This window comes from Xiphophorus maculatus, chromosome 8 (assembly GCF_002775205.1).
Source record: "Xiphophorus maculatus strain JP 163 A chromosome 8, X_maculatus-5.0-male, whole genome shotgun sequence".
Taxonomy (NCBI): domain Eukaryota; kingdom Metazoa; phylum Chordata; class Actinopteri; order Cyprinodontiformes; family Poeciliidae; genus Xiphophorus; species Xiphophorus maculatus.
Window position 1 is genome coordinate 215,813 of NC_036450.1, and position 27,876 is coordinate 243,688.

At 37.2% G+C, this 27,876-nt stretch overlaps 2 protein-coding genes across 3 annotated transcripts; both read right to left on the reverse strand.

Moving 5' to 3' along the window:
• Positions 1-2,698: 2,698 nt before the first annotated feature.
• Positions 2,699-19,103, reverse strand: auh (AU RNA binding methylglutaconyl-CoA hydratase). The gene is made up of 10 exons (XM_005813159.3): positions 18,857-19,103; positions 15,559-15,626; positions 14,640-14,727; positions 14,365-14,451; positions 10,109-10,201; positions 9,943-9,999; positions 9,618-9,805; positions 9,456-9,506; positions 5,932-5,979; positions 2,699-4,035 (listed from the first exon to the last, which is right to left on the reverse strand). Exons 1-10 carry the CDS (start codon positions 19,062-19,064, stop codon positions 3,958-3,960), a joined length of 966 nt encoding a protein of 321 aa, XP_005813216.1. The 5' UTR covers positions 19,065-19,103; the 3' UTR covers positions 2,699-3,957.
• An 815-nt stretch (positions 19,104-19,918) lies between these two features.
• nfil3 (nuclear factor, interleukin 3 regulated) lies at positions 19,919-27,579 on the reverse strand. Of its 2 annotated transcripts, none has more exons than XM_023337851.1 (2): positions 27,404-27,579; positions 19,919-21,971 (listed from the first exon to the last, which is right to left on the reverse strand). In XM_023337851.1, exon 2 carries the CDS (start codon positions 21,894-21,896, stop codon positions 20,736-20,738), a length of 1,161 nt encoding a protein of 386 aa, XP_023193619.1. In that variant the 5' UTR covers positions 21,897-21,971; positions 27,404-27,579; the 3' UTR covers positions 19,919-20,735. The 2 variants fall into 2 exon arrangements, with proteins under 2 accessions (XP_023193619.1, XP_005813219.2); XM_005813162.3 differs by lacking the exon at positions 27,404-27,579 and adding an exon at positions 26,550-27,362.
• Between the last annotated feature and the right edge of the window lie 297 nt (positions 27,580-27,876).

Below are 27,876 nucleotides of genomic sequence, written 5' to 3' on the forward strand. Positions count from 1 at the left end.
CTCTTCCTTACGTGTGTATGGAGGTCACTACTGTCTGTTCAACTTTATGCACCTCCTAATTTGTTAACTACCTGTGAACAGTCGTATTTTGTTTTATTGACAGTACTGACCGAGATTTGAACCGGGCTCAGACCTTTGATCAGATATCACATCTGGAACTGGGTTGTTAGATGTTTGGGTTAGAAGCTTTACGACCTCTGTTGTTTTTCCTGACTGCCCCCTTGCCTGTTCTTCTTTGACAATAAAAACAGGAGCTCATGTGAGAGCAGATCAGAACGCTCTGTAAATTGCTCGGAGGAGAAGTTTGGCAGAGCCTTCCCTTTTGCAAAAGCTCCACGTAAAATTCATATACGTTGTCTGTGGTTCTTTCTTTTATTTAGGTTCGAAAGGAAAATACCTATCAGGTGCTATTAGTCAAATTGTATATTCATTATCTGTCCAAACAGAGGTTCCTTCCCACGTCTTGAGCTCCGGCCCAGTTCCTTTGCTGGCGAGCAGGAGAAATGTCTGGCGCCAGAACTTTCTTGCACAACAGCTTAAACTAACACCTTTCCTCTCTTTAATGATTGTTATTCCATATCTTCTCCCAAATCTGAATTCCTTCCTGACTTCTAGGTCAGATTGACCTAGAAGTCAGGTCCATTTGACACAATACATTTATTTTAAGTTAAAACATATCTTAGTGCGAACCAACCAAACAACATAATTTTTAACTATTAATATAATTATATTCCTCTACAGTAGTCCGGTGCCAGAGGACCTCAGGGTCCACAGAGGTTCATAAGGTAAAAGAAACTCTGCAAGATAAGATGGTGCAAGACCATTAAGACATTTAAAAACCAGTAAAAGAATCTTAAATCAATCCTGAGGCATACTTTGAACCAGTGCAGTGATTTTAAAACAGGTGTGATGTGAACCTGCCTTCTGGTCTTAGTTAGCACTCGAGCAGCAGAGTTTAGTAACAGCTGAAGGCTGTGCAGAGTTTTTTAGGGAGACCAGAATGCAGCACATTAGAGTCGTCTATACAGCTGGAAATAAAAGCAACAGTGTCAATGTTAGAGAGACAGAGAATAGGGCGAACTCTGGCTGTATTTTTTAGATGATAAAATCCTGTTTTCACTATTTGTTTGATATGCGGAATAAAACTGAGCTCAGAGTCAAGAAGAACACCCAGGTTTCTGACTTGTTTTGAAGGTTTAAAAGTTTGTAATTTTTATATTAGAATTTCTTTCTCATCTTCTGGTCCAATGATTAAAACTTCTGTTTTGTCCTGGTTGAGCTGGAGAAAGTTCTGTACCATCCAGGTCTTTATGTCTGAAATACAATTAAAAAGTGCAGTGATTGGTTGTCACGAGACAATGAGACGTATAGCTGAGTGTCATCAGGTTCCCGATGACTACACCAAGCGGCAACATGTACAAATTAAAAAGGATCTAAAATAGAGCCTTGAGGGATGCCATAGTTATCATAGATCTGTGAGGAACATGTATCCATACTGACCATAAAAGTTATGTGAGATAGGAGCTGAACCACTGAAGAACAAAACCAGAAAGCCCAACCAGATGCTGGAATCTATTTAAAAGAATTCTAACTCCAGCTGTTTAGAGTTGATTTTGAAACCACTCTGGCTCTTGACTTAATGTCATGTTTTGATTGTTGATTCTATGATGCATGACTTTGTGTCTTTGTGTTTGTTATGATGTAAAGCTCTTTGAAATGCATCGCTGCTGAAATGTGTTATACAAATACAATTTGATTAGATTTTTTGAAATGACTTTTTTTGTCCTTATTTTCTTCTGTTACTATTACCATTATGAGTATATTACTATTGTTATCTTACTATCACTGTTACCTACTCCTTGTCAATATACATCCTATAAATTAAAGACAAAGATAATTATTCTGTCCGGTTATTTACAACTGCCATTATTACTATTATTACTATTATTATTATTATGAGTCCAAATTTTTTGTTATGAGAGTTAGTTTATAATCATTTTGTTTATGTAATATAATTTATTTGTTGATTCTTTAGTACAGTTTATTAAACACTTATGAATACCATAACATGGTTTTAATTACAAATTTCTGATGGAGTCAGTAATATATTTTATTAAATTGAGATAAGGGGTAGGTTTAAGTAACAATAAGTGTTGACCTTTTCCTACTTCTTTTCAAACAGAAAAGTCTAATTATTTTGTTCTTGGTCATGCATGCACTCTCTCTCTTGTCCAACTGACTGTTTTCAAAAACCAGTATGAAATAAAAATGAAAAAAACTCAACATTGATATCTGTATACATGTCCTTGTAGTAATGAATCTGTGGGACAATAAGATAATTCTGGAGCAATAATTTGGAACAGATCAAATGAAGTATAGAAATATGATTTTGAAAAGAAAAAAAGCTAATTTCCATCACTGTTTTCAGCATGTTGTAGAATTTTACCCTACCCTAACCCTAACCCTAGATCAGTTATTGATTAAATTATATAAGCAATGTTAGAAGCTTAGTAAGGAAATGCTGCAGTAATGGTTAAGTAATGGTTACCAAACAGTGTCTTCCTAGACTATATATGAAGATTTTAATATTTCAGTGAAAAGTCTAAGATATAAATTACACAATAATCTTACCATATAGAAACCACACATTTAGACAAATTGTTTCTTTGTAACAAAAAAGTGAAAGCAGTAAAAAGGATCAGGCATTTCTTTTAGACTTTATTGCAGCTGCTTGACATGGCCAGTCTTCACATGGCATGTGACTCATTAATTCAAAAGTTTAGCAAAAGCAGTTTGAGACTAAAACAACAAAACAAGCAATACCAAGGAATAATAGAAAAGAAAAACAAAAGTTCTAAATTACATGGGATGTTTCATGACAATCACCCACAACCTCTGCCATTACATTAGGCGTTTTCAAAACACAATTTTGAAAATGTGGTTATTATATGGCATTATATTTTTGGCACTAAATAGGAGAGACAATTTAATTATATTCAAATCATTTCCAGCAAACTGAAGCAATGGCTTTGCTTGAAACACCCAACATGTACATACATACATGTATGTATATTGTTCATACATAAAGAAAACAATGAAACCTTGTGAGCTTTAAAAACAACACAAGCTTCATGCGAAAGTACAGTCATGGAAAACAGAAGGTCCAGCATTTATCAGTTCCAGCATTACAATACAGAAATAATCTGGTCTTTGCCAGGTTCTAAATAATTCATATCTAACCTAAAATGTCCAAAACCGTGAACTCCAGATGGCAGCTCATCAGTTTTGTGAAAAACCAGGTACTAAGTTTGCAATAAAAATGTACACATCAAAGATGTGTACTTTCTATTTACCATTTCTGTATGCCATGAATTTTCAATTGTCTAAAAGTAGACGTGTAATTTGTTGAAGGAAAACAAATATCAAATTCTATTTTTGTAATAACGTACTAAATGTTTCCAAGAAAATAAAATAAGGTATACCTATTGTTGAACTCAGAATGTATGGACACTTTAAATAATCTAGAGTTGGTTAATCAACAATGGTTGTTGTAAAATTTTAAAAGAAGAAACTGCATTTGAAAAAATAAAAAAAACACTCCCACAAAGTCATACATTCCCAGTTTTAGCTTTTTAGGAATTTTTCAAAGACAGGAACATGAATTCATGAGAAGCTAGTGGGCACAGCCACTGATTGGTTTGTACTTAAAAAACTTAACTAACCATGTGTTCTATTATGCAACAAAGTCCTCCAGACAGTGCAGAGTAACGTGTGAAGTTTCACTGCACACACATTTACTTAAAAGTACAATGGCATGTGTTATGATAAAAAAAGTGTTTATTGTAATTACTGCTCTCTTTCAAGTCAAAGTCTTTGCAGTGAAATAGTTTGGTTGTTCAAAGCTGTGGGAATTTATTAACTTTTGCAACAGAATTTCTTGAAATGAATCATATGACCTCACTCCCCCTTGTAATGAGGACGCCTCTTCTCCTTAAAAGCAGCCAAACCTTCCAATCGGTCTTTTGTTGGGATCACCTATAAAATCATAAGTACAAAAAGCAATTTGCACTTCTCAGGTTTGTCTCACATCTGGTTTTACAGTCTAAATTTTTTGTATATGGTCAGTTGTATAGCTTAAAATGCCTGTATTTGTTTTTGCCTGTATGGACAAGGCCTAAGAAACCAAAAAGGGTCATACATATGCAGACTTCCCTCATGTAAAGCAACCCAAAATGAAAATGCAAAAATGTTTATATATGTTAACAGATATTATATGACAAGCACACTGTTGTGCTTGGTGCCATTTTGTTTAGTCGAACAATGATCATGTCTCTATGTGAAGTTGCATTGATTGAGCACTGACTGTATCAATCCACCAGATCCAACTCATTAGTTGACTCTGCTAAGAATGGAGTAAACTTTTGAATTTCATGCCAATTGTAAAGTACCATTGAAGATGGTACACTATATTGCCAAAAGTGTTCGCTCACCTGCCTTGACTCACATATGAGCTTGGGAAGCTAGTGGACACAGCCACTGTCCCATTCCATCCCATTCTTAACCCACAGGGTTCAATTTGACGTCGCTCCTCCCTTTGCAGCTAAAACAGCTTTAAATCTTCTGGGAAGGCTGTCCACAAGGTTTAGGGTTTAGGAGTGTTTATAGGGATTTTTGATCATTCTTCCAGAAGCGCATTTGCCAGGTCACATACTGATGTTGGACAAGAAGGCCTGGTTCTCAGTCTCTGCTCTAATTCATCCTAAAGGTTTTTTATTGGATTGAAGTCAGGACTCTGTGCAGGCCAGTCAAGTTCATCCAATCCAGACTCTGCCACCCATGTCTTTAAGGACATTGCTTTGTGCACTGGTGCACAGTCATGTTGGCCAGCTGCAAACTGTCCCCACAAAGTGTGGACCATGGAATTGTCCAAAATGTCTTGGTATACTGAAGCATTCAGAGTTCCTTTCACTGGAACCAAGAGGATAAGCCCAGCTCCTAAAAAACAACCCCACACTATAATCCACCATCCAAAAATCTTTACAATTGGCACAATGCAGTCAGACAAGTACCGTTGTCCTGGCAACTGCTAAACTCGTCAATCAGATTGCCAGACAGAGAAGCGCAATTCGTCGCTCCAGAAAACGTGCCTCCGCTTCTCTAGAGTCCAGTGGTGGTAGTTTTACACCACAGCATCTGACACTTTGCATTGCACTTGGTGATGTATGGTTTGGATGCAGCTGGTTACCATGGAAACCCATTCCATGAAGCTCTCTGTGCACTGTTCTTGACGTTTGGAGGTCTATAGTGATTGATTCTGCAGAAAGTTGTTGACACACAACATCCACTGACCCCGCTCTGTCAGTTTATGTGGCCTACCACTTCATGGCTGAGTTGCTGTCGTTCCCAAACACTTCCAGTTTCTTATAATACAGCCAACAGTTGACTGTGGAATATTTAGGAGAAAAGAAATTTCAAGACTGGATTTGTTGCACAGGTGGGATCCTATCACAGTTCCACGCTGGAATTCACTGAACTCCTGAAAGCGACCCAGTCTTTCACAAATGTTTGTAAAAACAGTCTGCATGACTAGATGCTTCATTTTATACACCTGTGGCCATGGAAGTGATTGGAATTGCAATAATTTGGATGGGTGACTAAATACTTTTGGCAAAATAGTGTATGTTTCTGTGCTCTGCAGGGCCTTGTTTCAGAAAGCAAGGTTAAAAAGATCTGAGTAGAAGGCACTCTCTCTAAATAAACCTACCCTGCCCCCATCACCAGGTTTAGCAGGTTTTCTGGGGGAAGTCCTGTTTACTTTTCTAGAAAGCTCACAATAATATCACATCTTCATACTACAGTTAAGGGAACTACAGAAACTCAATTGAAGAAAAATCAAAACTGGCTGTTTAAAACCATTTATCCAACACTCACCTGAGCATAGCATGCCTCTTCAATTGCCAAACCTGTAGATAAATCCACCTGAAAGTGAATAAGGCATTTGTCAGTGAAGTACACAAGAAACTTGAAACCATTTTGCTTCAAATATTGTCCTGGGTTAGGACAAATACTACAATAATGTACGGCAGAATCTAAACACTCTCTTCGGACACACAATGACCTGATGCGACTCCTCTAAGGAGCTCCTTGACCTAACAATCCCTTGATTATAAATTGATGAACGGATATTCTATTTCAACTGATACCAATATATTGTTTCAATTTGACACTTGTTCTGGGTAAATTCAATAAATTTAGTCAAATTTAACTCCCTATTAAAATTCTCAATAAAAATAATTACCAAAGAACATGTGGTGTGTTTCCTCGGTAGTATGAAGTTTGAATGACATATTTTGGGTTGTGTTAAAAATGTAAATTAAGTTTAGTATGCATCTTAATCAGCCATTATCCAGGGTCGGGTTGCGGAGGTTGCAGCTTAAGAAGGGAGGTCTAGACTTCCTTCTCCCCAGCCACTTGGGCCAGCTCCTCTGGGGGAATCCCAAGGCCTTCCCATGGTCATGACCCAAAGCTCATGACCATAGATGAGGGAAGGAACATAGATTGACTGGTAAATCAAGAGCTTTGCTTTTTGACTCAGCTCTGTCTTCACCTCAACAGACTGGTGCAGCGCCCGCTTCACTGCAAACGATGCATCAGTCTGTCTGTTGATCTCCCGCTCCATTTTTCCCTCATTTGTGAACAAGATCCTGAGATACTTAAACTCCTCCACTTGGGCACCTTTCCTCCTCCCCTGACCTGGAGAAGGCACTCCACCCTTTTCATGCTCAAGACCATAATAATCGTCACTTCTGATTTGCATTGTGAACTGGTTGATTGAATAAATGACAAGTCAAGAAGTCAAGACTTGTTCTTCCAAGACCAGACCATCTGAGACAAGACCGAGTGCCTAGAACTTCAACAAATATTTCAGGACATTGTGTTTTGTGTTCTACAAAATGCAAAGATAAATCTAAAAACAGTTGATTACTCAATCAAAACTATTTCTTGGCATTACACTTAATGGTCATAAAAATCTAATATTTAAGTTATTAAATGCAGCCACAAATTGATGCACATTCTCTAAACTGAATAAAAATCAACTTACATTGTGCAACAGTTATATGAGAAATTTCAAAAACAGAAATTGGAGTAATAAAGACGCGTCATATTTAAAGAAATATCTACTTTTGCATTATCATCTGAATAAAAACAATTAATCAGAGTTTCAGATGAATGAATTGCTGTTCCTAAAAACATATATGCTGCACATATCAAATTATTAGGTATTTTAATATTACTAGTAGTTCATGCAGGCACACAAATTGTCTTGGGGAATTCTCAAAACCATCAGAACAAACAGAATGCGTGGGATTATAAAAATCTCTGGGATTTGTGCATTTGGCATTGGTACTTACTTCTCCTTGTGTTCACTGTTGATGTCTATTCAAATGTTGCCCTGCTCACTTTGCATATTGTAAATTCAAAGGCGTAAATCCCATCTCATTATTGGGGGGGACCATAAACGGAAATCTTTTAAGACCAATTTTGGAGGGGTCAGCAAAGTTAAAGTTAAATGTAACAAAAAATGTGGTTTAAAATTTTTATTATTGTGTTCAAGCTGCAGGAGCAGAAATGATTAGAAAGTAGCAATGAATAACAAAAGTGTTTTTCTCAGTAGACATCAAACTAAGATTCAAATGTCGCTTGGATGTAAGTTTGGTTCAGAGTCACAGATCTGATCTCTGCTACACGTTTACCAAAACTTAAGGCTCTGACTAAAAACAAGCTTTAATAAGTAACTGCACTTAATAAAATTCCTCATAAATATTGATTTATTGCAGTGGTTCTCAATACAGGTTGTGTGTTATTTAAATTATAACTTAAGTTGCTTTAAACTTTTTTTTATTATTTGGGGGTTTTCTTTTCCCATTTCAATGATTGCTGAGAAACTATAAATACATAGATATTGAATATTTGGGAAGTATCATAACTTAAACTTAAAGACCTATTCTTCCTATTCCTATTCTTCCAACCCAGAACCCAGAAGATACTTACTTATAGTCTACCAACCCTGAATAGGAGTATCTAGTTTATATACTTTGGATCAACTTTATTAGACTACGTTTTAGACTCCTGTTCTTAAAACCCAAAAATTAAATTAGACCAGAGGATACTTAGTAACCCTGAACAGGAACACCTAGTTTACATACTTTAGAGCACTAGATTCTTTTTCTTTTTTTGCTCTTTTCTTTGGTTTGTTATTTTGCTTGTGTTTCCTTTTAATTCCTGTGAAGCACTTTGTATTGCCTTGATGCTGAAAATGTGCTATATAAATAAAATTACCTTTAAGGCTCAGCACCAGAGTTTTCTAGACAAATATTCAGATTTTATTTTGTGGTTTTAAAGGCTCTACGTTGAAGATGATATGAAATAAAGGCATATTTTATTTAGTTTTACTGTCAGCTGCAAGAGCCCCTCAGCTCTCAGCTCCCATACAGAGCTGTCGGCTAGTGGTAACGCTCTGTCGCTCCAGTTTCAAACTTTTCTTATTAAAGTAAGAGTTAGAGAGCTAAATTTAAATACTGGCTACCTGCAACAGAAAAAGGAGCCAAGTCTATGAAAGCATAGCAGTTTTGCTAGTTTTGATTTCCGAGACATAATGTGGCAGTTCATCATGATTCAGCCAAAGTAATGAAATAACAAACTGCAGTCTGATTTTTATTGTTAATGTGTTTCTTCCTATTGAGCAGTGAAAGTAAATAAAATGTGTAACATGTCTTTTGCTTTAAGTATTTACTTACTGGTGGGTTTTTCCCCCTGGGATTTACGCCTATGTGTAAATTTGTAAGTTGCCCTGCATTTTGCCTTTCCCCCTCTTCAAATTGCTTCATGTTTTTAAAAAGCAGGCTTCATAATTTTCTGCTGTCAGATTATAGGCGTTTGCTCAGCAAAAGATGAACCACACGCCACATGTGAATACACAGATGTGCTCTTTTAACTTTAAGGACCCAATGCCATCTGTAAACATTCCCATGCCATCATTAGCAAAAATAACACTGAATTGTTTCTGAGACAGTGGGACACGGCTGCACCGTGATCACTTCTGTTTCTTTTAATTCACATTCATTTTGTTGTGCGTCTGCAGGTGAAGATAAACGTTTTTGTAATTTTGACAAAAACTAGTCTTGAGCCGACCTCAACCCATTTTTTCGAATGAGACAAAGAGCAAGACCAAGGCGTAACAATCCAAGTCCATGAAAGAAACAGACAGACGGCCCTGAGGCCTCCATCCCCAATTGTGTTTGATCAGAGATAGAGATTAGTCTAAACTAATCTTAATTGGTTTACAGCTAATCTGACCTCTAACTATTTTTCCCAATACAAACTTTGGCCATTAAGTATGCATATTTATACTGGACTTTGATAAAGTTAGTACTTAAGAAATTACTATAACTCACCTCTATTCCTTGGTTGATTGCTAGTTTAGCCATCCTAACTGCAATTGGACCCTGTAAAGCCAAAACTCAGAGATAAGATTTAAAATGACAACCCTTACACTTAGTCATGCATCTGATTCTTTTCCAATTACATATACAAGGTTTAACTCATTGCTTGAGTACCTGAGGGTTGATCTGACGAGCAAGTTCAAGAGCGTAGAGATAGGCAGCATCTCCACTGTCATTCTGCTCTACGGAATGATTGACTAGCCCCAGACAACCTGCCTCTTTTCCATCCACTATTCTAGCAGTAAATATGAGTTCCTTGGCTAGAGACACACCAATAATCCTTGGGAGACGTTGTGTTCCACCTACAAAAAATACATATGAAAAAAGGAGCCCCAATATGACACGATCAAAATGGCAGCTAACTTTTTTTGTTGTTTTTTTAAGATTTCAAGTCTTCTTTACTTTTGGAAAAACTAATAAAGTAGAAATTCAACCTCACCTGCTCCAGGAATAATTGCAAGCTTTGTCTCAACTAGTCCCATTTTTGCACTGCTGGCTACAGAAATAAAGGAGAAGAAACCAATATGTACGGTATTTTGATACATGCATATATGTACACCCTTTTTTGATTATGTGTCTTTGTAGCTTCAATGTAAAAGTCTTACAAGCAATTCTTATGTCACAAGCAAGGGCCATTTCCAAACCTCCTCCTAAGGCAGCCCCATCAATTGCAGCAATAGTAGGTACTGAAAGATTATCTGAAAAATAAATAAAACAAATGAATAAACCTGAAAAAACTGACTGATGTACAAATAACTCTGCTTAAGAATTCCATAGGTTGATTAACAATAACACCAATATTATTTTTAACAATATATTGTCCATTCATGGGAAATGTCACACAGAAACTTACAAGGGAAGCATGATGAATTAAAAACCTATTTGTTATTGTTCAGTTGCACTTCAGCTGGCTAATGTCTGGTTCAATTCTAGCAATTGGTTCCAAACTCTTTCAAACCTACAAAGTGAAGTGCAAACTTATTTCATCCCGTCTCCCCTGCACCAACTTCACAGAAAAGAGGATCTCAAATTGAAACAGATTAATGTGTATACACTGGGTTACCTACATGAATTCAGTTTATTATCTAAACTCTGCTGTCCAGGGGCCTCATGCATAAAACAGTGTGCAGTTTTCACACTAAAACTTGGTGTATGGAACAATTTAGAATAGTGCGGCCCACAAAAAAATTTTGATGTATAAAGCCGTGCACACACGGAGATGTGGCAGCGCACATTTCCTTTATAAATCCTAATTTGCAGGAAATAGAGCAGCTGCTGGTCCGCCTGTCGCCAACCGCAAATACATAATGGAAATTATTATAAATACCCGGAAGTCTGCCTCCACAGTTAACCATGGCAACATGCTTGTTTATAGCAGTATGAGTATTTATAATAATAATAATTTTATATTTTCTGTAAAATGTGCTTTCAGGGCACAAGGTCACCTCATAAAAACAAAAATAATACATTTAAAAAAAAAAGTTTTTTAATTAAAAATAAATAAATCGTGCAAATGCCTGTTTGAAGTGCGCAGTGCGTTCAGAAGGGATTTAAAGACAGACACTGTGACAGAGAATCCTTTGAGTGGGTAACGTGGACGTTTATTCTAAATAGTGGAATCATGTGCATAAGTTGTACATTTACAGAATAGAGATGCTTTATGTCCATAAAGTGCATTCACAAAGTGGGCGGCTCCACTGAAGGATGACTGCAGCTGGACCGGTACCGCATGGCTCCCTCTTTAAGTTCTGCTCAGAGCTCCAGGATGATCAGTCTGGATTAATCTAAACACTAATAAACCATCATCAACATTTCCCAACAAATCAATCAGATCTCTGATTAATGGCTCCCTCTGATTCCTTCCCTTGGTGATGTTCTCCATCAGAGTCAAAGCTCTGTGCCACAATTATGTTGTAAGGCGTAATTGTGCCCCTTTTGCAGCTACTTATGTACGTGTGATTGTGTACACACCTTGTTTGGAGTCAATCTGCTGATCCAACCCCGTTTTCTTTTTTTAGTGAGAATGAAATTATCCCATCGATGCATTTCATGTGCTTTGGTGCACAGACTAATGTGTTGCATCTTTATGAGACAAAAACTGAGGAAAAGTACTATTTACATTAGAGTGAAATTTTCACGTCCTTTTACTTTTATTTTCTTTATTTTGTGTGCGTGTTAGCTTATTGTCTGAGGATAAATGTGGTTCAGTTTCATCGTTTACGTTTAAACAATAAAATACTAAAACCATGAAAACAACATTGGGTTTGGTGCTTCTTGGTCTAAATAACTGAATGTTGTCAGGTTTCAGTGGATTTAGGTGAGTTTTGACGCTTTGCAGTTTGTTGTCCACAGAAAACGTTTGCGTAGCTGCCGCACATTTTCACGCCAGCGAAAAAGTGTACGTATATTTACGCAAACTTTGATGCAAAGTTAATTTTTATACATGTCGACTTGTGCGTAAAATATGGCGCCCTACATTTTTTGTGCACATGCAGGCTTTATGCATGAGGCCCCAGAACTTCACCAAAGCCCCCTTCTGACTGCAGTGCTCAGTGCATTAACTCTTCCAGCCCGGCCCCACTCCTTCCCTGAAATACTCTGTGGTTCCAATTGGGCCGGCCAGACCGGGTTGGTTTGAAGTTGATTGATGCATTGGCAGCGGGTACAGTGATGAGTCATCTTCCAGATCTCTCTGTCAGACGAGTGTTACCCAACGTTCATGATGTCTGTCATTTTGACAGTCTGTGTCAAAAATTCCTGTCATAATTCATTCTTACCCAAAAGTTTTAAATTATATTAATGTCATATTCAATTGCACTGTTTATTATTATGTCATTATGTCTAAAAAGTTTTCAACAAATTGAATGGAGAATCCACATCATGAACTCACACACCAAGCAGATAATTAGATGCAACTTTTTCTCCACAGTGTAAAAAACACAAGACTGACTGTTGAACCAATAACTACATACAAACAATAAAATTAAATGATTGCATTTAAATTATGAGCTATTCATCTATAGTGGCCTGAATGTATATAATCTCACAACTTGCTTTTAATTGAATTTTAATTCATTATTGTGTCACCCCACACACTTTGCAGATAACATTCCTGGTCTGACTGTTTAAACCCAAATCAGGTTCAGATAATCTCCTACTCCTGTCTTTTTGCTCCTCCCTTACACTCTCTGCCATGCTGCTTCCTGCTAACTCTCCGATTGCGCTATGGTTTGAAGACAGCCGATTGCATCATCAACAAGCATCACTGCGGTTAGCTGGGAGAACACAGATCTCCATCCATCCATTTCTTTTTTTTTTTTTTTTTTCTCCGAAGAGTTTTTGCGGTGCTAGTGGCTCGTATTTTTTCCACAGTAGGCAGACAGGAAGGAGGGTGAGGAGAGGGGGGAAGACATGCGGTAAAGGTCGTCGGGACTGGGAGTCGAACCCGCGACGTCCGTGTCGAGGACTAAGGCCTCCAAACGTGCGGCGTGCTAACCCCCTATCAGGGGTCGGGTCACAGGGGTAGCAGCTTCAGAAGGGAGGCCCAGACTTCCCTCTCCCCAGCCATTTGTTCCAGCTCTTTTGGGGGAATCCCAAGGCCAGCTGAGACATAGTCCCTCCAGCGTGTCCTGGGTCTTCCCCGGGGCATCCTCCCGGTGGGACGTGAGTCCAGGAGGCATCCTGACCAGATGCCAGAGCCACCTCAACTGGCTCCTCTCAATGTGAAGGAGCAGCGGCTCTACTCTGAGTCCCTCCCTAATGACTGAGCTTCTCACCCTATCTCTAAGGGAGAGCCCAGACACCCTACGGAGAAAACCCATTTCGGCCGCTTGTATCCATGATCTCGTTCTTTCGGTCGTGACCCAAAGCTCATGACCATAGATGAGGGTGGGAACGTAGATCGACCGGTAAATCGAGAGCTTCGCTTTTTGGCTCAGCTCTCTTTTCATCACGACGGACCGGTATAGCGCCCGCTTCACGCTGCGCCAGTCCGCCTGTCGATCCCCCGTTCCCTTCTTCTCTCATTCATGAACAAGATCCCGTGATACTTGAACTCCTCCATTTGGGGCAGGACACCCCCCCCCCCCCGACAGATCTCCATCATAGGCCAAATTTCTATAGTTCCTACTATATATGGTATACAATAATTTGTTCAGATTTAACCATATTTAGACATTCTCCAATTGAAGTAATCAGAAGTTGGCAGTTCTCTCGTTCCAGTGGGAGAATTCTCACAATCTGCAGCGGTAGTTCAGCTGGACCAGATGGGAGTCCAGGTTGGAGACAAATGAGAATTTTGTGAACGATTTACTTAAAAGGTAAAGCTGATTTAATTATTTTCCTCTCTGACAAGCGGATACAAAAGGAGCTTGATAGGACAATGAGTAACAAACATGTAGATTGATGGCCTTAGCAGCTTCAGCAGGAAATGCATTGATGAGACGGTTTTCACATTCTACAAATGCTGTATTTGGTGGCACTCTGGGGAAAATAAAAGCTTTGTTTGCAGCTGAAAATACTTTGTGTGTGCCATTAAAAACTGAATTGGTTGTTGTTTTTCCCATGAGCTGCAGTTCTTGGCTTCAATAAAGCATTATTATGTATGTACAATGTAATTAAAAGAGTAACTCACCGTCCAAACAAAAAAACTGCTCTTAAAAAAACAACAACCATGGAATGGCTCAGCCTATCATTGATGGTCAATAAATTCATGCAGTCACCAAACTTTGTCCAATACAATTTCTTCTGAAAATTTCTAGTTCATCTAGTTCTACCATAGTTATGATAGAACATTGGTGCCAAAGTATAGCATGAAGAGAAGCAAATAAACTACCTATAATGAACTCTATGAAGTTCTTACCCAGCTCTGTGATGAGGGCTCTTGCTTTTGAAACAAACGGTCCCACCTCACTTTGATGCATCTTTGCTCTTTCTTTCAGATCTGCACCTTTACACAGAAACAAAATCACAGCACCAAGTTTGTGTCTTAGCCTCCTGTTGCAAGACGAACCATTCAGGGCCATCTGCTGTGGTTTGTGAACATACCATTCTTAAGAACAAATAAGAACTTGGCACATAACATTTACACAAAACTTTCCATCTAAAGGTAAAACAGCAAAGTCCCCAAGAGCGTACCTGCACAGAAAATACCAGGAACCAAGCTGGATAAAATAACACTGCGCACTTTGTTATTCTTCTTAATATCCTCTACAGCCTCAAACATCTGGAAGAAAAAGTTTGACAACATAAATACAAAGACAATAAAATAAAAGCTGATATATTACAGAGGATGTGTTCTGTTGTCCAAGGCTGTAAACCTAATGTGACACAAGATGAAACAGAGTAAACTAGAATGGACTTTTCCAAAAACAGTCCATGTTCCACATTAACATGACTATTAATGTTGCATCAACAGTCATGTAATGACGTCAATCATATAACGTCATTACATGTAATGATGTAATTATTGTACATGTAACAACAGTTACATGTAATGACGTTACATGTGCAGGTCTGATTTACAGACATGCAAAGCAAAATGAACATTTCAGATAGAAAAATAATTATTACTTTATTTTCTGTTTCGTTAATGTATTCATCCATTTGATTGTTTTTTTTCTACTTTCATATTACATGTAATGATGTAATGTCACATCATTAAATTTTTTGCATAGGATACAAATGCATATTCAAATCAGTAGATGAAACGTCTGCCACATCAATTCAGGAAAATGAGTATCAAGAAATCTATTGGAATTTTACATCCAATTTGCTTCTGTTTCTCAAACCTTCTTGATTATCTTTAGTCAATGTTTTACACTCGATTTCAACAAGGCATCAAACCAACATTATCAAGGAAAGACCAAATATCGCTTTGTGAAATCCCTGACAATGGATGCCTTCAGATTTCAAAAGTAGCCTTAAAGCACAAATCCATAAAAATATTAAACATTTAGAAGTTGATGAAAATAATTTTTAAATTATTTAATGAGTCAAGTAATTCTAAAATTATTTTTTAAAAACAAAAAAGGTAAAAAAAAAAAAAAATACATACCATGTTGACAAGATTTTTGCTTATGGAGTTTTTGGCTTTCGGTCGATTTATCCCAACAACAACAATTCCTGAAAATAGAGATGCAATATATTGATATAGTTAAGGATGGACCAATATATAAATTTCATTCTGAAATTGATCTTCGATATTCATATTACTGTAATGGAAGATAACTGATAATTATCCCTTTCAACAACATAAAAAAAAAAAAACAACGCCACACGCATTGCTTTCTCTGCTTCAGTAAAACAAAAAAACAACAAAACCCCCCACAAAATCCTGTGGTGCTTCACTGTCTCTTAACCAAACAGATACCATATGACCAACCCCATGAAACAAAAACAGCAACCAGATGGAAAAACAGTGCTCGTTAATATCAGCCCAGTTTAACTAATCGAGCCAAGATGCTAGAAACAGACCAACATCGGCCATTACCAATATTATTTATGTATCATACTTCCCTAGTATTATTTTTAACATGCGAGATACTCAACAAGATGATGTTATCAGGGCTGATGGTGGAAAAAAATCCTGAGTCTGAACTTTTTTCCATGCTCAGGAGGGGAACATAAGGCAGGGTGTCATGTATGCAAAACATTTTTAACACATAACATAATAATAAGGGGCAGTTTATGGAATAGGGGGCTCCTGGACATACAGTGTCTAGCGAAAGTTTTCAGCCTCCTTGAACTTTTCAACCTTTTGTTGCTTTTCAGGCTTCAAACATAAAGATCTAAAATTTTTATTATTTTGTGAAGAATACAATCATGAGGCGGAACGAAATTTATTGGATATTTTAAACTTTTTAACAAATAAAAACTGCAAAGTGGGGTGTACAATATTATTTGCCCCCCTTGCATTAATACTTTGTAGCGCCGCCTTTTGCTGCGATTACAGCTACAAGTCACTTGGTTTTGTCTCTATCAGTTTTGCACATTCTTGCCCAAACAGTTGGAGCTCAGTGAGGTTGGAGGGAGAGCACTTGTGAACAGCAGTTTTCAGCTCTTTCCACAGATTCTTGATTGGATTCAGGTCTGGACTTTGACTTGGCCATATCTTTCTAAGTAATTGTCCAATAAAATATCTGAAAATACAATGTAAACGATGCGATTGCTACCTCCCAGAAAGTAGGCGCTGCAAACTCTGGCATTGTTAATTTCTTCACCTCCTGCAGGATCGACCCAAGGCATAAGCAAACTAAGCAGCCGCTTAGGGTCCCTAAGCGGCCCCCTGAGTGGAGCTGAATTTGTTTGTTTTACAATTTTGTAACAATTTCTATGTCATTATTACAAAAACACACAATCTCATTATCAAGTGATTTGTTTTTATAATAACATATCTTTGATAATGTTTGTAGAAATCTTTATTTTTATGGACAAAAGCAAAAAAATTAATTGCTCTTCGGGGGCCCCTGCTGGCCATGTAGGTCATGCTTCACCAATAATATGAGCTGCAATGTGCAGTCTGATGGAAAGACTACACGGCTGCTGCATTAATAAATCAATGAGCTGCTCTATGCCATAGTTGGTGATTTGTTGTTTGCTGCTGAGCAAAATCATTTATGTGGCTAAATCAAATATTTTTACATCACCTTCTAAGATATGTGAAACTTTGTTAAAATTATTTGGACGCTCAGAATCAGTCCAGTATCGGTATCAGTATCGGTACCGGTAACGGTCCACATTCTCGGGAGAAAGACTCACCTGGTATAAATTAAATTTTTAGCTATTGGAGTAACGCTTAAGAGAAATTTATTTAATCAAAGTATGTCATGAATATGTCTGTATGTATGTAAGATCAGTTTCACATGTAAGTATCGGTAACTGATTCCCCAAATTTAAGGAAATCGTCGCTGATATATTGACTGGCTGATAAATCGGCTGGCTGATAAATGTATCCTATTTTATACATGCATATAGGATAAAATGGAAACAGAGATGCAATAAGTTTGTAGTAGGTATGTGAATGATCTAATCGCCTGACTATTGATTGCAGCCAATCCACATTAGAGGACCATAGAGGGCCACAAAACCAAATTTTGTTTAGGGCCCCATGGAGGCTTGGGCCGACAATAAAGGGCGGAGATGTGAAAAACCAGCCCCATAAATAACCCGTCTGTTTCATGGCTCAACAGTCACAAAACAGAAAAGCCTGGTCTGCAGGTCTGTCCTTGCTGCTGCCTCATAAATTACATCTCCCTACTGGTCTCTTGCAACCAGCAGAGAGATGAGCAACGCAGCGGAGTGGCTCTCTTCATGCAGGGCTGGCCCAAGGTAATGGGGACTTGGGTAGAATATGATTTATAGCCTCTCTGCCTGCTAAGAACATCAGCATCACTAACAGTGTTTAAATATAGATTTAGTGAAGTCTGTGAGAGGGCCAGGTTAATTGGCCAAGCTTTCAAATCAAATTATTGGTTGTGATGTATTTGTGAAGAAACCCAGTTCAAACACAAAGATTACAAATAGCATCATATTGTAGCCACGGTAACACAACAATCAGGGTTTCCCCCAGCGTGTGATCAGCCAACAGACCGCTGGGCTTCACTTGCCTGGTGAAACATCAAATACTTATTTTCTCCACTTGACACAGGAGGTCAAAAGGGATAACTCTAGTAGAAAGTAAGGTGATGTAACTTTTTCCTAAGTTAGAAAACTTGTTTTGTAGATATCTTAGGTTTAAAAAAGTCATTTTTGTAATTAAATTACTTTCTCTTCCAGAGATAAAACACAAAATCTTTTGAAATACCTTAATATTTAATGATGTGTGCTTATTTTTCCTCATGACTATATATATGTATATATATATATATATATATATATATATATATATATATATATATATGCAAGATATATATAGATATATATCTATATATAGAGATATCTATATATAGAGATATATATATCTATATATATATATATCTATATATAGAGATATATATATATAGTCATGAGGAAAAATAAAAGGCAGTAGTTTATATTTTGTGACTATATATATATATATATATATATATATATATATATATATATATAGGGTAAGGGTTATATATATATATATAGTCACAAAATATAAACTGCTGCCTTTACAATAGGGTCATCCTGTCACCAGGAGGTGTTGCTCCGGCGGAGACTGATGAAATCTGTTTTTAGTCTTCAGGATTCAGTCACCAGCCAGTTTTTCATTCGAGAAGGAAGGATCTATAGGATGTACTTCACATTTTCGGTGTGTCAAAACTGAATAATGTGAGACATTCAATACTATTACCACAAAGCAGCAGCAGCACCGGGGGAAAACCTACCCGCGTCTTCCCCATCCAGATATCGGACCTTCAGGTCATCCCTGGAGTCAGAACTGTATTGCCGTGTTGCAGCTATGGTGCGACTGAAACAGCAATATCTCTGCTGTCGCCAGCAAAGGTATGAGGCTGTCACCCTGCTCGCTCTGTCTCGATCCACGTACACTCTGGAGGTTAACCACAGGGACAAACGTCCCACTGCAGCAGCCATGACCGTCAACTACAGAGGTCTTCTTCTTCTCCTCCTTCTTCTTCGTCTTGATTTTTATTGGCGGTTGGCAGAAAAAAGAAGAAGTTAAGTAGCACTACTGTCACCTACTGGTATGGAGTGTGGTTCATGAGGTAAAGAGAGTAGAGTTTCCAATCATTTTCCATTCCCACATATTCCAACTTCTGGTTATGCAAGATAAAATTAGACTTTGTCTTTCCTAACAATATATATTTGGATCATTCGAAAATGTTGTCATCCAGTTCAAGTTCATCTCGTTTTCCATCTCTCTGCAGAAGTGGCACAAGTCTTCAAAGTCATCTGATAACTAGATGTAAAAGTATAAAAACATATGTATATACCTTCATATATATAAAAATAAATAAATACACACACACACACACGTAAATTGGTAAGGTGACTTAAAGGATTATTTAGTTTTATTTGAAGGGAGGTTCTGTGAAGTTATGAGTAATAATTCCTTTACTTGGGGTGCAAACACCAAAAAAAGGTTAGAAAACAGGGTTTATTTTGTTAATAACTGAGCTTTAAACAATCAGGTCTAATTTGTTTAACCAAGTATCCTAAATTTGGAACAAGAACTGATATAAGTTGATTTAAAAACGGATTGAAATAGCCCTTTAAAAAAAGCCATGATGATGTAAAGAATCATTAAGGAAAGAAACATGTTTACCAAAGCTGCATTCCTCTTTTACACGTCACCTTAACATGCGTCTTGATAACTTTCTCTCTCTCTTTTTTTTAAGTACCTTTATATATGTGCATTTTGTTGCACCACTTTATTTTGAGTAAATTGATCAAATATATGCTCTTAAAGTAAAGAGATGATACAGAAGTCTGAATTGCGTTTTATTCTTTGTTCCTTTTATATACATCAGAGAGTTGTCAAATCACAGAAGCTCACAGAAGATTTAAGGATTCAATTAATCCTTGGAGTGGAGTTGGAGTTCTATGATAACTATGTAATCATAGAACAAATAACATTTAGTCTCACAATAGATCATTACGTCTGAAGTAAGTTTGTTTACCCAATCTCTGTGTTTCTATGTGAAGTCATGTGGAGTGAGAAAGAGCTGTATCAGCCAACCACTCAGTGCAACATGCTGCTCTTCTCTGCTCTAGTTCAGCCAATAACATTTTGGATTTGCACCGGTTGAGCAACAGGAATGTCAGGCTCTTGTTTATGTCAAATAAACAAGAACAATACATGGCAAATAATTTAACTCTAAGTGTAGTATTGAATAAACCCCTCAAACCAGAACAGATATCGTCTCTTAGCATACTTTAATGAACTGTGCTTTCCAAAGAAAAATCACCAGTCTGGGAAAAATTTAACATTTTGTTTTTAAAAATTTACTCAATATCAATGTTAACAATGCCACAAGTACTACTTAAAATCCAAAGTACAACAAGATCATACGAACATTCCTTTTATTCATTGTGATCTGAATATCGGCATCTCTTTATGATAAAGTCTATGCGTTGATGCTTTTGGCTAACTTTGTTTCAGAATCTTTCTCTGTTGTGGTTAATTTTGTCAAAGAAGTCAGTTTTGTTGACACGGTGACAACACTTAGGGATAAATATCCTCAGTATATGACTGTGCATAGAAATTTACAATGGTTTTGAACTAGTATTAAGCTTAAGACTTGTTTATTCTGGCAGCCACTGTGTAGAAACACTGCTATCAGACCCACGGCTACAGCCTTGCATGTTGGACACCTGTACCGACAAAGGACAGTGGGAAGGCTGCATGTATGCTGAGGAGTTCTGGGTGGTCTGGAAACACACTCCTTCTAAAACGCTGGCAGAAGAAGTCTTTCCAGAGGACTCATATTCAGGGTCAGTTGGCTCCATTTTAATTTGGATGGTTCTTGATTTGATTCGTAGTTTATGTGGTAAAGCTGAAGAACTGACATCTGGCACTTTGTGAGTAGAAACAATAACGCTTTTTTGGTCAACTACTGAAGGCACCAACCCCTTAGGGACTTGCTGCTCATCCTCACCATCTGATGCTTTGCATAAAGAATTTTCATCTGAGGTCCTGGGCGAGTTACTGGATGACCTGGCAGTCTGCATGAATGATGCTGCTTGTGAGTAAACATCAGACAAATGGCTAACCTTACAATTTTTGTAGAGTTTATATGGTGTACTAGTTTCCTGCCAGGTGGAATTTTCTTCTGGTTCTTGTTTAAAATCTGTGGTCCTATAGTCAGTAAAGCTTGCTTGACTTGCACCCCATGTTTCAGACATGAGAGGTAAGTGTTTGATAGCTGATGCACAGCTTTTGCTTAGCTCTACATGTACAAGATCTCTTTTGAATAAACTCTGGATAGCAGTGGGAGATATCAACTCTTTGTGGGGGTTTACCGTGAGGGGACTAGATAAATTCTGAACTTCTTGGGTATATGCTGATGCGCTAACTAAGCCAAACTTCATTTTTAATGACAGCAGTTCTGCCTTGAGGGAGGCATTTTCCTCTCCAAGTGCCATCAGCTTGTTTTCAAGGACCATGTCATTAATGCGTCTCTTCTCTCTTGAGCGCTTGGCAGCTTCATTGTTTTTGCGTCGTCTCTCCCAGTAAATGGTGTCTTTCTTTTCCTCTGGGATGAATTCACGTTTTTTGCGGCACATAGATTTAGTCTTGAAAGGAAATGATGAAATTTTGTGAGGTACAAGATTTTTGTTAGCTCTGTGTAAAGCCACAGCAAGCACCAAGGCATCATCTCCACTGTATGACTCACTGGAGTCAGTGTCTTGCCTGACTGATTGCATATTCTTAATGTCAGAAACAGTCAGTAAATTCAAAGGCATTAACTGTGAGCCATAATGATGTTCTGGAACAGCAGTAACCTCTACACTGAATCAGTCCACTTGAATAGAAGAAATCTGTGAACAGACAATTAAAAAAAAAGATTATTTACCAATATGAAGAAAAAAAGCTCAAAAACTGTCAGGTTTTGTAAAGTTTATATATTTGTGTGGTGGAAGGAGTGTCTTCATATGTTAGGAATAAGGGTAAATAACTTAAAAAGGTGAATTTATGTCTCCAGGAAATTTGTGCCATTTTACAACACAATCAAGTGAAATTGAGTTCTGTGTGTTTAATAAGTTCCTACCTATTCCCCCTTCAGAACATCATCACAACAATGCTTCTGCATGATGCTGTTTGCAACTGTTCATAGAAGCGCTGCAGCACACCTTGCAGTTCCACCAGGTGTTTGCTAATTGCTGCTGCCACTAATCTGGGGCAGAAGCTAAGCTGGGAACTGAAGGAGGAGCTTTAGGGAAGTAGGCAATATTTTGTTTATTTATATTGTTTTGTCTATAAATAAAACAATAAAACAAAGTGTTTATAGACACCCTGGAATAGTTGCCACAGAAGATTTAAGGATTTTTCAAAGCAACACTCCAGGTATGCTTTACATGAAAAAATATGGAGCCCCTTAGGGGACATGGAGGATTTTTTCTTTTACATTGTAAAAGTATTGCGTTCCCTCGCAATAAGTTTTGTGTTTCCTCGCAATATGCTTATTTATGAGGAAGTTTTTCTGCCATAATCCAAGAGCCCGCATTTTCAGACTGAATTCTGGCTTTCATGTCTTTTGTTCTTAAAACCTTTAATACTTTTGCTTACATTTTTATTTTAAAAGCAGGACTTCATGTCTTTCTTCTCAAAACTTGTAATGATTGTACTCAAAACTTCTCCTCCTGCTCACACTTTGTCTCTGCTTGGACTCTGCTCACTTTTGAAAATGCCTTTTGTCACAGTCACTTGGCAACCTCTCAGCCAATAGAATGAAAGTGTTGTAGTGGATGCATTTGTTTCCTTCTAGCGGGTGTGTCTGTGTGGCTACTATCAATTGTAGCAGCCTGCGCCACCCACTGATTATGGGTGGCGCACCATGATGGACTATCATGAGGATTAAGCTGTTAACATGATGGCTCGGGTCAGACAACAACTTCAAAATTGTAAGCTATGCTCCAACCATTAGCATCCATGTTACACTGAGCATTTCTTCTTTTTAGGGCGGTTGGCAGAACACTGAGAATGCTGACGTTATTATGCAACTCTACTGCCCACGCGGGACACTTTTAGCCCATAGAGACTGCAGAACACATACAGGTTGCATTTATTTGGAAGTGGGAACGGCCAGGCCAAGAAAATCCAATTTGACAAAAAACCGGAATTGGATCATTTCAAGCTGCAGTGTGAACGCAGATAAGTGTGAGCAAGAAGAGAAGTTTTGAGTACAAGCTTTACAAGTTTTGAGAAGAAAGGCATGAAGTCGTGCTTTCAAATTGAAAATGTAAGCAAAAGTATTAAAAGTTTTGAGAACCAAAGACATAAAATCCTGCTTTCAGACTGAAAATGTGTGCTCTTGGATTATGGCAGGAAGATTCCCCCATACTTGTTGCAATATTTGCTGGTCCATTTTGTAAATTGACTCACAAATGTCAATTTAAAATTTCAAATGTATATACATTTAAAGAGCCTCAGTGAAAATGTATTTATTATTAACTCTTTGGTGCAAAAAACGGATTGAAAATCGATTTATTTACTGCATGTTCTTCTGCTTGTGTAAGGCTGAGATGGAACTGCATAGGAAAGCAGTTCTTTAAACCATTCAGACTACCAATACAAAACAGACAATCAAAACTGTCAGATGACTCATTATCCTGTGATAATAACTCAGAAATAGTCCAAATAGTTTGGATATATTTTTTATTTCTTTCCTTTTTATGGAAAGGTTCTGTTTATTTCTTAGGTTTGTGGTGCCTTTCTATACTAAAGAAAAATATGTAAAACTTCAGATATTTCACAAGATATTAACGTACATGGAAAAACTTTGCAAAAACCTTATATTATAGCAGAAAGTACGATGGCCACCCTAAGAAAGGCTTATAGCATTAAATTATGCCGCATGAACTGATCAGTACATTATTGTGAGAGAACGCAAAACCTATTATGAAGTAATGCAATACTTTTGCAAAAGAAAAAAATCCTTCATGTCCCTTTGGGGACTTCGTAATAATGCAACTTTGTAAAATCAAACAAGTCGATTTTACATAGTCCTTTCCCACTGCCCTTTGCCTACTCAATTGTGTCTATCCAAAGAGCCCTGCAAATTTTAAACAGAGTTTGTTATTACAATAAACAGATGACTGATTTCATGTTGGTGTTACCTAGAAATCAGTATTATTTGTACACTGAGAAATGTGTTGTTTTTATAATCATCTGTTTAAATTAGGCATCCATAGGGGTCATTTTATGATGTCCCCACCAATATTTCCAACACTTTTTTTCCTTTATGTGTCTTCTTCTATTTGCAGATAGTAACTCGGCAGCAGCTGCTCACTCTGTTCAAAGCATTAACAGCCAGTGCATGACTGCTTTAAACATACCATAAATGACAAGTTCTCTCAGTGATTAGTGGATTTGAACATCACCTGACTTACATGCGTCATGTAATTACATTTCTTTGCATTGAGTCAAGAATATCGGTTCTCGAGAAAATGACACTATCAAGCAAAGAATCTGAAAAGGGGACGCAATGTTTTGCTATTTGTCTGCGACAGCAAGATACCAAGGTTCATGGGAATAACATTTCACAGGTCAGTAAAAAGTTGTAATTAAAAAAAATAATTAATAATGTAGGTAGTAGGTTAGTTATGCTACAGCTTGACTTTGACAACCTTAATATGTACCTGTGCTGCACAGTTTGGTGTGTTTCGGTTCAGTTAACACAAAATAAGGCGACCCACATACATTTTCTGACAGATAATTAATAGCACAAGTTTTTAAATTAGTTAATCAACCACCGCTAACATCAGGTGATCACTTCTTAATGATCGCAAAGTTAACATTAAGCCTGAAAAATCAAAAAACTGTAAGAGTCTGAATGTTTTGTTTTGGTGTTTTTACATATTTTTTTGTTTGGGAAATGCTTTTGTGTTTTTAATGTTGATTCCTGATACACTTGAATGCAACTTCTGCTCTGTGGAGCTGTCTATTATTGGTTTCTATAGTAACAAGTGATGTTGGCTGCCTGAGAAAAAAAGAATACAACCAAAAGTTTTTCTATGTTTTTTTCAACACTGAACTAATTATATCATTTGTTCATAGAACCTGGCTGTATTCATAACAATGAAATATTTCATAAAGCATAGGAACCAAAGTTTGTTCATTTTTAAACCATGGTTCCTAGAGCAGCAATTAGGTAAAATTAAATTATTAGCTAATATAAAAGAGAAATTTGCTTAGTCATCTCTTGCATCTTGACAGAACTGACTGACACCAAACTATTTATAAATTTATATGCAGAGAGAATACATATTTTACATATTCAACAGCACTTTTCTCAGATTCCTCATTATTCTGGTTTTTGAATTCTATAATAACATTTTGATTGCTATGGAATCTAATCTTGATGTTTTTTAGCACTTGACAAAATCAGATAATAAAGGCAACAATATTATTGTGATAATTCTTCACAAAAAATATTACTGAGTTGTGTAACTGTTTCCAACTGTAGGCAAGCATTGAGCAAATATGCACTCATTCCATAAATTACAATATGAAGGAAATGTTCCTTTCTTATGTTCCAACAACAAGTGAAAAATATTAGACGACTGATGTTTTGCATCTTTATATCGTTTAGTATGTCTAAAACCTGCTAAAAGGTTGTTATTTTCAAAAAGTATGATTAATCATACAAGCCTCATCATGATATCTAATTTATTAAATATGACTGTATGGCATTCACATTTAAGTTTCAGCCTTATTACAACTTAATTTGAATGACTGTGCCAGAGTCAGTATATCTTTATGTTAAAAAAACAGACGCCACTAAAATCACTGTGTGGTCTTTGCATTACAATATTTTTGTTTGATCATTTTAATCCAAAGAAAGGACAGAAACTGGTCATTGGGAAATAAAAACCAGAAGAACATTAAAATGCAACTTGCTCAAAAAACCTGTTTTAACCATACAACTGGTGATTTGTTAAAGGTGAATTTAGAATAAAAAATTGAGGGCTGACAGATCAGAGTCATCCTTAAAATTAATTTGAAAAAAAAAAACACAAAAAAAACAACAACCACATTATCAGTTACCTGAATATGTTCCACTATACTTTGGTATTCACATTAAACAGTTAGTTTCAAAAGTCTGTTAAATTCACATTAAACAGTTGCAAAAGCTTATTAAATTTTACAAGGTCTGTAACACTGGTGAATTTCAGATCAGTTTAGAGAATTTTGGACAAAATAGACAAGGCAATAGGCAAGTACAGTAAAGCTACTACTGTACATTTCATCTGTAACTTCTCTAAAATTATGTGATGTTACTAAGATGCCCAGTTAGAATCAGTACACGTTCTCCAGCTTGTGTGAAACTCGCCTCATGCCAGAAAAGTTATATTTCACGTTTTGTCACCCACTAAAACATTTGAGGACATACTTACATCTGCGCAGCTCAGTCTAAGTGGCCACAGTCGCCCTTTATGATTCCTAAAGGATACTAACACTCAACTTAGGCTCATTGTCTTAATATGGCAATAACGTAGCAATATTAGTTTAATATACCAGAGTTTCAACTAGAGTATCAGATGAGGGTTTCCTACTCTCATCTTCCAGCAATTTTAGCTATAGGCCGTCAGCTGACCTTATTGCTCCAGATTCCTTCATTGTCGCCTGTATTACAGAATAACCCAGCCCTTGCTTCAGCCTCCTGTTAGCGATTTCTCCGGTGGTCATGCGGTTTTTATTCAGTGTCTATAACTATAAAAACCTGTCTTAGTTGCCGGCGTGTTGATTTAATGACCCGAAATGAGTCACGTGCAGCAGAAAGACTAAACTAAGATTTCACTCGGTTGTATGAAATCATAACCTCTTTATCATGTCGCGCCTTATTCACATACGCCCTTAAACGTAACAGCACAAAAAAATCACTCATCCCAACAGAATAACCAGGACTTGTAAACATCTGACTCATCATGCTTTTATATGGTTATTCTTTTTACCTCTGCCACACGAAATTCTATAACAACAGCGTACCTACATTTGTGACAATTAACATCAAGCCTACGACCCTGCATAAGACCTGGACAAACACGAATCCACAGCAATGTAATGGATTTTTTGAAAAGTCACGAAATGAGTCAATTCCCGACATTCTAGACTTAAGGAGGCGTTTCTTCAGCTCTCCTGTTTAGTTTACCAAGGGGCAAGTATGAGCTGTTGGAACTCTTTCAAGTTCGCAAATATCATCAGACAGCGTTTTCAGACTTAAATCAACATCGAACAGTAAGATGTCTACCTTTTCCACCTCGATGAGTTTGGTCTTAGTTCATATCACATAGTTCAAGATATGTGCGAACCTTTCCATTGGCTTAGGATCTTGATGAAATTCCTACAAGTGACTGTCTTCCTTGGTACTTTGGTTATATTCTTAATGTGGCTAGTGACTCAGATCTGTGTTAGTAGGTCAGTTAGGAAGCGTATTTCCAGCTTAAGCTGAATGACAGCTAAATCAGCCAACCAGAACTGTTTCCCTCCGCTATTTCCCAGCCCCTTCGGCACTCACACAGGAAGTTGTTTCTCTTCTGCTTGCTTTACTGCTAGTTTTACATTTACAAATAACAAGCACGGGAAAGACACAAACAATGAAGATATAATACAAAACAATTGATAAAGTATATCAGGGGTGGCGAACCTGGGGCTCTTTGACGGATCCTGTGCGGCTCTTTGATAGTGAAATTTCCCACACTCCTTGAATTCAACACTGGCAAA

Coding starts and splice junctions, on each gene's coding strand:
- auh (XM_005813159.3), bottom strand. CDS start 19,064: ATGGCTGCTGCAGTGGGACGTTTGTCCCTGTGGTTAACCTCCAGAGTG. Junction 15,627..18,856: donor TCTGGATGGGGAAGACGCGG/GTAGGTTTTCCC, acceptor CTCTATTTTCAG/GAATTGTTGTTGTTGGGATA. Junction 9,507..9,617: donor CTCGTCAGATCAACCCTCAG/GTACTCAAGCAA, acceptor TTGGCTTTACAG/GGTCCAATTGCAGTTAGGAT.
- nfil3 (XM_023337851.1), bottom strand. CDS start 21,896: ATGCCTTTGAATTTACTGACTGTTTCTGACATTAAGAATATGCAATCA.